A 12,445-nucleotide genomic window follows, 5' to 3' on the forward strand; every position below is an offset into this window, starting at 1 on the left:
TAGCCACCTGCCTCTCATCTTGTCTTCTAATAATCCAAACCTTAAAGTCCTTAAAGGTGCACTTGAATTCCATCTCTTCCAGTGAGCCTTTTCATATTTCATTCACACACGCTGATTTATTCTTTTCTTTTATCAGATTATTGGTTAAGAGAACACAGAGCAGGAAGGGACCTCAGAGATCATTTAAGGTCCTTCTCCTTCATTTTATTTTATTTTAATTAAAAAACCCCTGTGCCTTTCACATCAAAATTAATATTAAATATCAAGGATAGCTAAGTGTCTTAGTGGGTTGAGAGCCAGGCCTAGAAATAGGAGATCCTGGGTTCAAATTTGATCTCAGATACTTCTTAGCCATGTGATCCTGGGCAAGTCACTTAACCCTTACTACTCTACTGCCTTGGAACCAATCCTTTGTTTTAAATACTTACCTTCTATCTTAGAATCAATTTGTTCCAAGACAGAAGAGTGGTAAGGGCTAGACCATGGGGTTAAGTGACTTGCCCAGAGTCACATGGCTAGGAAGTGTCTGAGGCCAGACTTGAACCCAGGACCTCCTGTCTCCAGACTTGGCTCTCTATCTACTATGTTACCTAGCTTCCCCCCTCTTCTTCATTTTAGAGATGGAGAAACTATCAACCAGTCTGGCAGAAAGGATTTGTCTAAAGTCACAGGAGGAGTAAACCACAGAGCTTAACTTTGAACTCAGGTCTTCCAACTCCAATCCAGCGCCCCTTCTACAATACCATGCTCTGATTTTCTTTTGCTTTATTTGTATCAAATATTTTGCCTTTTGAAATACACAGTCTTATGTTATACTGAAGGCAAAATAAATGTTGTGTCTTTATCTTGTCGCCTCAATGGGTCTGTAAGTTGAAAGACAGGGACCAAATAACTGATTGAACACCTGATAAGCACTGAGCATTATCACAAATCCCTTCGGCCACAGCCTGCCATTCATCATTAAGTGCACTGTAGGTCCCCAATGAGGCTAAGATGAATTTTCATTAAGAACAAAAACATATTATTGCTAAAACTCTGAAGATAGTGAAAACTCCTCCAAATTGGGAGGAACAAATGTGTGCTTTGTATAGAAATTCTTGAAGATTCTGATTCTTGTAGTTTAATATACTTCAATATTTTTTTTATCATTGCTAGAGAAATGTGTCAGCAATAGCAGGGAGAAATGTGGTTCTGAAATCATTAGCCTGGGAAAAAATAGCCTCATCTTTTTAGCTGCTGTGGGAAGAGATTAGAGGAAAAGGGAGTTATAGAAAGCTCAGGACTGTACGCATCTCTGCTGTGATGATCCAGGAAGAAGAAAGGAACCTGTAATGAGAATGGAGGCAGGAAAAAAGATATCCAAAGGATTACTACCCTCCTCTTGGGCTTCCTTAAAAAGAGAGAAAGAAAAATGTAACAGGCAATATGTAACTGCTAGAATTGATGGGGAGAAGAAAGAAAATAAAGAAATCATTAGCTGAAAACTTTTGAAAATCACACCTTAAAAACACATCATGAGGTAGTAAGTTTCCTGAGGAAGCAATAATTAATGCAACGATGTTCATTTAAACAGCCAATGATGCTAAAGGAAAGAGAAAGTATCAGGCTGGGGACATGGAATATGGTTAGTTTGCTTTTAGGAGAATTTGTATAATGGAGAAGGCAGAACATTTCAGATCTTCAAAATAAAATAGCATATCCTCAAGTTCTTGGAGATGAGAGAGAACGTGTCTGAATGGAGAAGCTTACACAGAACTTTATCATGACTCACTTGTTGAACCTTTCACACGGCTTGGCTTACTCTTATGCCGCCCTTTTTCAACCACAAGGTGGATGGCATACTCGGTGCCAGGATTCAGACCTCTCAGAATATAAGAGGTGGTGTCTGCTGGCAACTGGACTTCCTTCTGCTGTCCTGTGGAAGAACTGTAGGTCAGGCGGTAGCGGTCAAATTTGGCCAGAGGTCGTCTCCAGAGCAGGGGCAAAGTGGTTTCTGTAGGCTCTGAAATCTGAAGGTCCTTGGGGGCATCCATGTCTGCGGGAGAGATGTGAGAGCACAAATCAGGCCTTTTGTTGTCGAGCAGCTGCTCTGGGTTGGATCTATTTGCCATGCTATCCATTGGCTTCTCCTTTCTGTATCCTCAAAGTCCTAAGCTAGTAGGGAAATAGGATCAACCAGTTAATCCCAAAACATTTGTTAAATACACACTATGTACAGCTAAGTGGTGCAGAGTCTGGAAGGACGTTTTGGGTTCAAATCTACTTTTAGACCCTAGTTGTGTGACCCTGGCCAAGGTGTTTAACCTTGTTTGCTGCCTCAGTTCCCTCATTTGTAAAAGGAGCTGGAGAAAGAAATGGCAAACCACTCTAGTATTTTTGCCAAGAAAATCCAAAATGGGATCATTGAAGATTCAGACATGACTGAAACAACAGAACGACAACAACTTGTGCTGGGCATTGTGTTATCTTGTGTTATCTGCCATGTGCCAGGCACTGTGCTGACATTTGTTAAATGCTTATTATATGCTAGGAACTGTGCTGACATTTCTTAAGTTCCTACTAGATGCCAAGCTGGGCTTACAAGTACCAAAGTTGAAAGCAATTCCTACTTTCAATGAGCTTTCACTCTAATGGGGAAAGAATTGTTTTATTCCAATTAAAGATTTATAGGGGGAAAAAATCTGGGGAATAAAGTAACTTGTGGATTCCAGATCATCATTTAAAAAATAGAAAGAAATATAATATAAATGTGAACTGTCATGTCATCATATCATAATATATAGATCTCCGCTGGAGCCCCATTTTGATGTCCCCTTGGGGTGTGAAGGAGATTCTGGGTCCTCAAAGGCTTTGTTAGTGAAGTACAAGCTTGGGCTGATCCTCTCAAACTGGTCAGGTTCCAAGAATGGGCCTCTGGAGAGTCTCTCTCTACCATCCTGATATCATTCAAGATAAGTGTGGACCAGAGAGGGCTGGCTACCACACACCGATTTAGTTTGGTGGAGGGCAGTGATGAATAGTAAATTTCAAAATATTTATTAAGTTTTGGAGAGAATGGAATGCATAGGTATAAAGGGTCTATTGCTGGGCTTGCAGTTATATGATTCTTGGCATTTAGGAAGTAGCACTATAAGCCTCAGGACCTTGCTCCTTGCTCCCCCTAATTCACTGATTTGTAAATTAGGAATACTAATCCTTGCCTTAACTGTGCCACTGAGTAGTTTGGAGGGAAGTGCTTACTGAACTCTAATGGGCCATAGAAATGTGGGTTTTTGTCACACATACACTCCCTCCTCCTTACCTGTGGCAGCATTGATGGTGGCAGGATTGCTTTCCTTATCGTCTTTCACGGCCGACACTCCAATGCCATATTCAGTTCCAGGTCTCAGACCTGAGAGAAAAAGGAGAGAACTGCAAATCACCTGTGGTTAAGGAAAGTGTTCAAAAGTAAGATCAGGTACCCCTGAGCAGAAGTATTTGTTTGGCCCATAGCAGCACAGGCAGGACTTCAGTTCTCTATTCCAGCCTAGCATGATCTTCATGAAGGCCTACTAAGGGGTCAGAAGATGATAGGGATGTTTGATCAGTGATGAAAGGAACCCCAGAGGCCTCCTAATTCAATCCTTATTTTTTAAATGAGGAAACTGAGGCCTTGGGAGATTGTATGATCTGGCCAAGGTCATGCACTATGTCTTTGACAGAGATAGGATCTGAACTGCAGTTCCTCTGACTCTAGAGACAGTGCTTTTTCAACAGAACCTCAAATAAGCCAGAAAGGCTTTGAGTTTGAGTGCAGTGGCAGGGTGTGAGTCTACTCTAGTAGGAACACCCATGCTCTGGTATCCTCATTAGAGGCTTGCCTACCACCAATTTCTGACTGAAAATCATATAGTGAGGCATGGAGAGGATGCTATCTGCACCTGGGGAGAGGGTACCCTCATTGGAATAATCATGGATTCTGGAGATTGTTTGTCCAGTGAAATTTAGCAATTTCTCAGCATCTGTGATAATTAAGAAGTGTCTTAAATTCTGTTTTACAAAGCAAATGCCCAATGTCTAGGTTGAATGGGATGGAATGGTACTGTGTTATAAGAAATATGAAAAACAGAGGGAAACATTAAGTTTCTAATTAAGAGAACTAATCCAGGGTGAAGTTAAACCAGAACCAGAGAAACAAAAGAACCAATGAAAATTACAATGTAAATGGTGAAAACAAATAAAAGTCAAATTCTGAGTAATTATAATTATAATTCTGCTCTCTAAAGGAGAGAAATAAAAACAGATCTCCCTTCTTTGTATGAAGAAATGGGGAATTATGAATATGGAACACTCTACTGATTTTTAACTAACCTTGGTTCCACCCCCAACACCTTTTAAAACTGCTTTGTTTTAAGAGATAGGTCTAACCCATATCTTCCAAAATATAGCAACTCTCTTTGTGGTTGCAAAGAACAGGAAATTGAGAGAAAATCCATCCTTTGGAGAATGGCTGAATAACTTGTGGCATACTATTATGATGGAATGTCGCTGTTTCATAAGAAATGATGAGCAGGCTAATTTTTAAAAGGCTCGGAAAGAACTACATGACACAATAAACAGTGAAATTAATAGAACCAAGGAAACTATACAACTAAAAAATTTCATGCTTGAAGAATACATATTGAATATCACCTCAAGGGAATGAACTGAAAATTGAAAACATGGAAGACTTAAACTGTCTCCCAGATGATGACTTCTATAATGTGGGGAGGAGAGGGAGAGGCTGAGACACCTGTAAATACATTTTATTAAAAAAAAATACAATCTATCACATTGTGAAGTTTTGGCTCCATCAAGGTAGGGCTGCCTCCAGGATGTTACTCTTACCTGTGAGTGTGGTTTTGGTTGTAGCCTGTTTGCTCTTTGGCACTTCAATCTCTGCATGGTCTCCTCCAGAAATGGGAGCAAACTTGATCCGATAATTGTCAATGTTGGCCTTGCCATTCTTCCACTCTAAGGTGATGCTGTTGTCAGTCTGGGAGATGCGTTTTAGATTTCGAGGGGCATCCAGACCTAAGGAAGAGAAGCAGTTTTGTTACTAAAATGTTATCTATTGGAAAGAAAATTCAATTCAACATACATTTATTGGTCATCAACTCTTACTTAATATTGTAATGGACATAAGTTTCAATGAATACAATTAATGGGCACAGGAGAAAACATGGGCAATGCTTTCTTTTAACTTACAACCTAGGTTTTCTCATTTTATCTTAGGGTAAGAAAGTAATTTAGTATTGCTGATAAAAAACCGAGAATCAGTGGTCCAACTTGCCATTGTCATGAGTTACTTCTGTTACCTGTTACAAAAGTTTCTTTGGCTGGGTTGCTTGACATGTCTCCTCTTCGAGAGATGAGGGATACTTCATATTCTGTATCAGGCTTCAGATTTCCAATGGAATACTGGTTGTCATCATGAGTGAGATCAATAGTTGTTCTGTCACCTGGAACATCTTTGATACCATAGGAGAGTTCAATGCCATCGATTTCAGCTAAGGGTTTAGACCAGCTGATTAGAGCAGTAGTGTCTGTGACATCTTTTACATCTAGCTGGCTAGGAGCATCCAGACCTGAAGGCACAGACAGAAATGCAATTAAAGGATATCAACATGCAGATAATATCAATAATGCAGAGATAGGGCATTTGTAGTCATGAAACAATTTAGCTGCCTAGAGACGAGGTCCTTTAAGGAAATTAAATATATATGTCATGAAATCTTGCACAAAATCCTACTGTGATCTCTCTCCAGTGGTGTGGCAATGACCCTTGGTTCTTTATTCTTTAAATCAATGTTGACAGAGAATAAGCTGTGGTAGGTTCTACCAGGTTGGAAAGGGTACAGGTATAGCTTTGGTAACATACTGAGTCTTTTTCAAGGATCACACTAGTACATATGGAGAGGCAATTGCAAATAAGTTTTTAATTGTCAATCTAATTGATGATATGGTAATAGATGAAACAAAGAAAAATACAAAAAAACCCTCTATTTCATGCAACCCTGCTTCCACTTCTGTAGTAACTATTGACAAAATGGTGGGAAAGGTGATGGAGGTATTAAAAATCATATTGTTTTTAGACTTAACTAAAGTGTATGTAAGATTCTTGTCTAATAACCAATACTAGGCAAACTGTTAGAGGAGGTGAATTAGCAGTTTTGATATTCTTAGTTTAAATAAAATCAAAAGAACAAAAAAAGTTGAAGATAAATGAAAAAGATGGTTCATAAGTATTCCTTGGAGAGGTGAAAAAAAAAAGGGTTGATAGAATGGAGCTTATTGTATTCCAGGAAGGAAAGAGAGGCATTATTTTATGGAAAATTTAACTACCATGTATTTCAATACTATTGATGAACAATTGTAAAAAGGCCATCATAAAATACTGGCAACTTGTGTATCAACATTTGGTATGAGTGATAAAGAAATTCTATGAAGAATGTGATGAAATTTAAATCAAAACAATTGAAACTTTTATACTAGTTAGCTTCATTATGATGCAGGGAATAATTGAAGATAGAAAGAGATAAAAATGAAAGCATGGCTCAGGAGGAATAAATGTAAAAATCTATAGGATTATACATGACACAGAAACTTCACATTTTTCTTATCAACATTTTCTTTAAAAAAAAAAAAGGAATTTATAAGCATTGGATATGTCAAGTCCAAAAAAATAGAGAATGAAATAGATTACATTTTAACAGACAGGAAAAGATTTGTTATTAATGTAGGTATTATCTCTGAGTCAGTTATCTGTGTAGAACCTCATTATAACAAGGATAAAAGTAAAAACAAGAATAACAAATAGTAATGAGAAAATGTATGGCATACAGTTGAAATGTTATATATTTTCTCATTACTATTGTAGTACTAAACCTTGGCCTATTTAATATATAAATTAGAAATGGCAAGTAAAATATAAAACTATAATTTTATAGTTTTTTTTATAAAAAATATTTTTCCAGGAGTTTAACCAATATAAATGCATTGCCACAAGAAGACTGAAATAGCCCAGAAAACACCTTAGTCAGCAAACATTTTACTTTCTTTCCAAGCAGGGAGATGATTGCCAAAAGCAACCCTGAGTTAGACTATTAACTTATTTTTAAGACATTAGGAAGGAGGAAGAAGGAAGATTATGATCAGTATCATCTCATAGAGATAATTGGTGGAAGGTAAAACCAGTTTAAAGAAAACTTGGCAAAATATCCAATTAAGCAAAGCCATTCAATGGACATAAAAGATGAAAATGGAAAGAGGATCACAAAGAAAAAAAGATGGAAAGCATTTGAAAAACAAACATTTTAAACAAACTTTTCATTCATTCAAGTACAATGGGATCCCCCCAAATGTGGACCCCACTTTAACAGTTTGTTCTGGAGGAAATAAAAATGGCTATATAGAAAACCAAGATGGGAAAAGCAGCCAGAGAAAATATACAAAAAAGAAGATTAATTTTGGAGGCAATACAATTGAGTATGGTGAGGGACCAATATACAAGTATGAAAGAGGAAAAGATACCATAGAAAAAAATTAAACCTTATTAATACTGAAAAAAAGTGTCAGAACCTATCAATCAATATAGCTATTCACTCATCCGTATAAAATCTTTATAAAATCATTTCTATATGAATCAAGGGCATCCTAGATGAGAGTATTAGTAGAGAACAGTCTTTTGCAAATGATATCTATCTTTACAATTTCACAATGAACTGAAAAATGTAGAGATTTTAAGAGCTTCTTATGCTTATAGCTTTTATAGATATATAAACATATAATCCACATATATGACATATATAGATATACATCTTACAGACCCCTTTTACATAGTTTCCCCCCATCTATTCATCAAGATCATTCAAGGTTCCATGAAGTTTTAACAATAGAAATAACACTGTTCAATAACCCTCTGTCAATGAATACCAGACAAACCAAATATATCTTTGCCAAAGGTATCACTGTGATGGAGGAGACAGTCTTCAATTTCAAGTCACAGAGAGACTTCTTGTGGACAATGAAGTTTTCTGAATACGTTTGTTTATGAATGACATTGTGCTTAAGGCATCAAGACCCAGACACTGCTGAGCCTCTTGGAAAAAATCTACAATCCCTCAAAGGAAGTCTGGCCAAATGGATGAAAAATGTCTGTTTCCAAGATCTTAACATGCAATTGGATGGAGACCCTATAGAATCTATCCAACAGTATGTAATTTTGGGATAGATAATATATAAGAACAAGTTGGGCCCAAGGCTAAATAGGAGGAGGAGAAGGTATGGGTTTGCTTCAAAGAAGAGCCAAAGCTCTTTTTACTTACTCTAAATTTCCCATGAAAGCAAAGATCCATTAAAAAAAATCAAACCAAACTAACAAACCCTCTTCCCCTAATTTCCCATCATTGTTAATATAAAATAGTAAGACCTGTAATAGAATTGTCTCTGAAGACTTAAATGAGGGAGAGAGATATGATGTATATAAGCAGGCTGCAACAGAAAACTAGTGAAGAACTTTGAAGAACAGAAGTATAAGATGTCTTCAAGGAATTGTATAATAACAAGGGAAAATGGTCTGGTCGTGTGGTAAGATTGAGAGCTGACAAAAGGACAGTCAGAGCATCTCATGGGATAGTGGAGAGTGATGGGCCTAGATTCAGCAAGATCGAAGTCTGGCCTCTATCACTTACTGACTTGTAGGCATAAAGAAAGATGGATTATGATCTGCATTGTTGGGGGAACTCTAGAACTGAAGAGTTTACCCATCTATTTGAATATTTGAGCATTATATATTTGATGTTGGAAAAGCCCATAGGAATCACACCCTTCATTTTACACAGGTGGAAAATAAAGCTCAAAAGGTTCATTGATTTGCCCAAGATCACACAAGTGTTAAGAGACAGAGCTAGGATTCCAGCCATGGTCTGGAAGGAGGCTTGGGGACATTGGGTTTCATTTTCTCTAGTGGCCAACCCGCAACCCTGGCTATCATTGATTATCTCTGATACAAGAAACTCAAGTAAACATGGTACATTCCTTTACTACTGTGACCACATCAATCTCAAAGAAATGGCTTCATTTGTAAGCATAATATTCATTATGTAGTGGTTGAAAACAGATGTTCAGGATTTGAAATTAGAGACAGAACGAGAGGAAAAGAGACTAGCGATTGGGATGAAGGACATATTTTTGTTTTCTAAAGTTTAGGTGTGTTCAGATAGGCACAATTCAGAAATGATGATTCCTTAAAAGACATTGTGAAATTCTAGATGTGTTCCTATGGGCAAGCTACCTCCCCTTTGTGAGCCTCAGTTTTCTTTTGTATTAAATAGAGATAATGACAAAGGTTAAGAAAATGTGAGTTGTCAATAATTTGAATTTCTATAAATCCTTTTTCTTCTTCTTTTTTAAATACTTACTTTCAATCTTAGAATCAATATGATGTGGTTCCAAGATGGAAGAGCAGTAAGGGCTAGGCAATGGGAATTAAATGACTTGCTCAGGGGCACATACAGCTAGGAGGTGTCTGAGGCCAGATTCAAAGTTCATGACATTTTCAATAACATTTCGGTGAAATAAGGAGGTAGAACAGAAGTGACTGCTGAATTCCACAGTTTATAAAATGGGTTAGAACGTAGAATACAGAATAGGAATAAACCCAGTCTAGATGACCAATCTCAGAACCAATGAGGGAGGGTAAGTCATTGTTACACAATGAGGAGATTGACTTAAGAACTGGAATGCACATACTCCCAAAATTTAGGCTGAAAAAGCTATAGGGTTCCCTGAAATTACATCATTCATATTTTCAGGAAAATTGCCTTGCAACTGGGAGAGTATTGGGATGATCTCAGCACATGTCTTTTGTGACCTAATGGTTTCTCCTGTTAGTACCTGCCCTTTACCTACCACATGTAGATAATGTCACGAAGGAGGAGAAAATCCTTGATTATTCAGAACACAAGTAGATTGAGTTGCTCTGAATGCCCGAATGCTCTGAGCTAAGCCAAATGGGGTCATATTAAATAAAAGCTGTTCTTTCTTGTCATTAATCAACAGTATAAGCCTTTCCAACTACTCCCTGTCAATGAGATTCAATAGAAGAGTGGTTAGTTCATATATTAGCTTAAGGGTTTGTTCAGATCAGCAGCTGCACAAGTTGTGCTAAGTGATATTCCAGGAAAATGTGTGTATGTAATATAGATAGATGTGTGTATATAGATATCTATTTGTCTGTACACACATATATTAACTAATTTTTATTTAATATTTTAACGTTTGCCAATATCTTCTCCTAGCTGATCCTCACAACAGCTTCATGAAGTATATACTATTATTATCCCCATTTTCACAAAGAAGAATACTGAGACTTGGAGAGCTTAAATGACTGGCCCAGTCATAACGTTAGTATCTAGAGCAGGATTTGAATTTAGATCTTCCTAACTCCAAGTCCAGCACTCTATCCAGTGTGCCATCTAGCTGCCTGAATCCTCCTGTTTACAAGGATAGTCTGGGTGGCTGGGGCTGAAAAATAAATCCCCTGGTGGGCATTTTATGATGATGAATCTCTCTAGCCTTAGCTCTCATGGTTCTTAAGTGACAGACCATTTTTAGACCCAAGTTTGCAGGGCTCAGACTTTCCAAATTGGTAGGACCTACCAGAGGTTGGGTTAAACCAGGGTCACCTCTGTGCCACCTTGAGGCATCAATAAAAATACATATAATATTCCTATATAATAAATATATTATCTTTGTATACAGATATAATATACAAACAAAAATAATTTAAAAAAATTTATATAATAAAACACATCACATAATAGTTCATATATACATACACATGAGCACATATGGTGGTTATATACCTGACTATATTCTAAAACATAGATGTGTGTATGCATTTGTGTGCATATCTGTATATCTGTATATTTATACCTTTATCACTTCTTGGCTCACCCTTGTCAAATGCATTTCTATACTAATTGTCAGATTTGTATTTCTATATACACCAGGAGTAATGAATGCTTCTCAAACCCTATAATCCATCATATCATGAACATTGCATTTGACTGAACTTCAATTTAACTAACGGCATTTGGGGATAGTGAAAAGAGAACCAGACGGAGTGTTAAAAGACCTGGACTTTACCCCTGGTTCCACCAATGACTTCCTGAGAGGCTTTAGTCAAGCCATTTGTGAAGGCATTTGATTAGATATTCTTTAGGGTCCCTTCCAGCTCTGACACTCTACAGTTTACTTGAGATCCATCAAAGGCTTCAGCTGAGTTTGTGTGACTAGATCTGAGGAACCTACCCTGAAGAATTAAATGTTTTTATATAAGGTGTTTGGGGGATGCCCAGGACTTCTCTGAGAAGTCTCTCCCTTGGAATTTCTATGATCCTGTTGATATACCTCTTCACCATTTCCAGGGCCGTATTATCATAAACATTTTATATATGGCCCTGGAATCATCAGAAGATTGTGTTGGAAATGATCTAACTTCATAGATCCCAAGTAGCCCCGGGTCCCTGCTCTCTCCCAGAGTTTACCATGAAGGCTATTATCAGAACTAAGAATAAATACTCACGGGTGGTTGCTATTTTCTTTAGGCCTGGGCCACGGGTGTTGTTTTTCACAATATGCAGAGATATCTCATACTCCTGTCCTGGAGCCAGGCCAGTCTGTCTGAAAGTTGTTTCTGGCCTCCTCAGGCTTTGGGTGATTTCTGCTCCATCATCCTTATTCTGAAAGCCAGAAAGAACTTGGTGATGAGTGCAGTAACATAAAGGTATATTGTTTGAATGTCTACTCACTCCTAAAAAAAGTTTCTTTTCATCAGAATTAGGCAAAAATATGTGTCCTCCTTTTCCAGAGAGATGGATACTTCAGATGAGACAATTGGGGAGTAACTCTCCTCTGAAAAAACATCATTTTTTTTCTCTTCTTTTCAGAGCATATAATTCAGGCCTTTGAGTTTTATGTAGGGCCAAGATATCATTATCCTTGTGGTAATGCTTTCCATATGTTTATTCTCTCTTTATCCCCTACAGTTAGTCTCACAGAGCCAAATTCAACATAAGAGGAGGACTCAATTCATTTATTTATTTTAATAGCAAAAAAAGTGCTTTCAAAGTACACAGATGTTAATTTTTGTATCCTTCTTAAAATAAAAAAATGGTTGAAGGAACAAGTTTTATTTTTTCAAAATATGGGAAATTGAACTAGATGATCTCTAAGGGCCAACCCAATTTGAACATCCTAAATTCTGAGACCCCTTACAGTTTTGGTAGTCTTTGTGTGCCAACAACCTAAACCTTAAGGCATTGTTGTAGATCCTTAGAAGATGCATACTGACAGAAAACCACAAATTAACATTATCTATACTTTAGTGTATTTTTATTTATTGGGTTAAACATTTAATCTG

General features: G+C 37.3%; 1 protein-coding gene across 4 annotated transcripts in view; it reads right to left on the minus strand.

The window, feature by feature from the left end:
- TNC (tenascin C) overlaps window positions 1–12,445 on the minus strand; it is a 110,076-nt gene that overhangs the window by 57,435 nt on the left and 40,196 nt on the right. For all 4 annotated transcript variants that reach the window (XM_007474533.3, XM_007474532.3, XM_056812025.1 and 1 more), the window contains exons 6-10: window positions 11,609–11,765; window positions 5,337–5,606; window positions 4,867–5,052; window positions 3,302–3,391; window positions 1,772–2,035 (exon numbers count right to left, since the gene is read on the minus strand). In XM_007474533.3, the coding sequence (XP_007474595.2) occupies window positions 1,772–2,035; window positions 3,302–3,391; window positions 4,867–5,052; window positions 5,337–5,606; window positions 11,609–11,765 (967 nt within the window). The remainder of the gene's footprint in view (window positions 1–1,771; window positions 2,036–3,301; window positions 3,392–4,866; window positions 5,053–5,336; window positions 5,607–11,608; window positions 11,766–12,445) is intronic.

This window comes from Monodelphis domestica, chromosome 1 (genome assembly GCF_027887165.1).
Source record: "Monodelphis domestica isolate mMonDom1 chromosome 1, mMonDom1.pri, whole genome shotgun sequence".
Taxonomy (NCBI): domain Eukaryota; kingdom Metazoa; phylum Chordata; class Mammalia; order Didelphimorphia; family Didelphidae; genus Monodelphis; species Monodelphis domestica.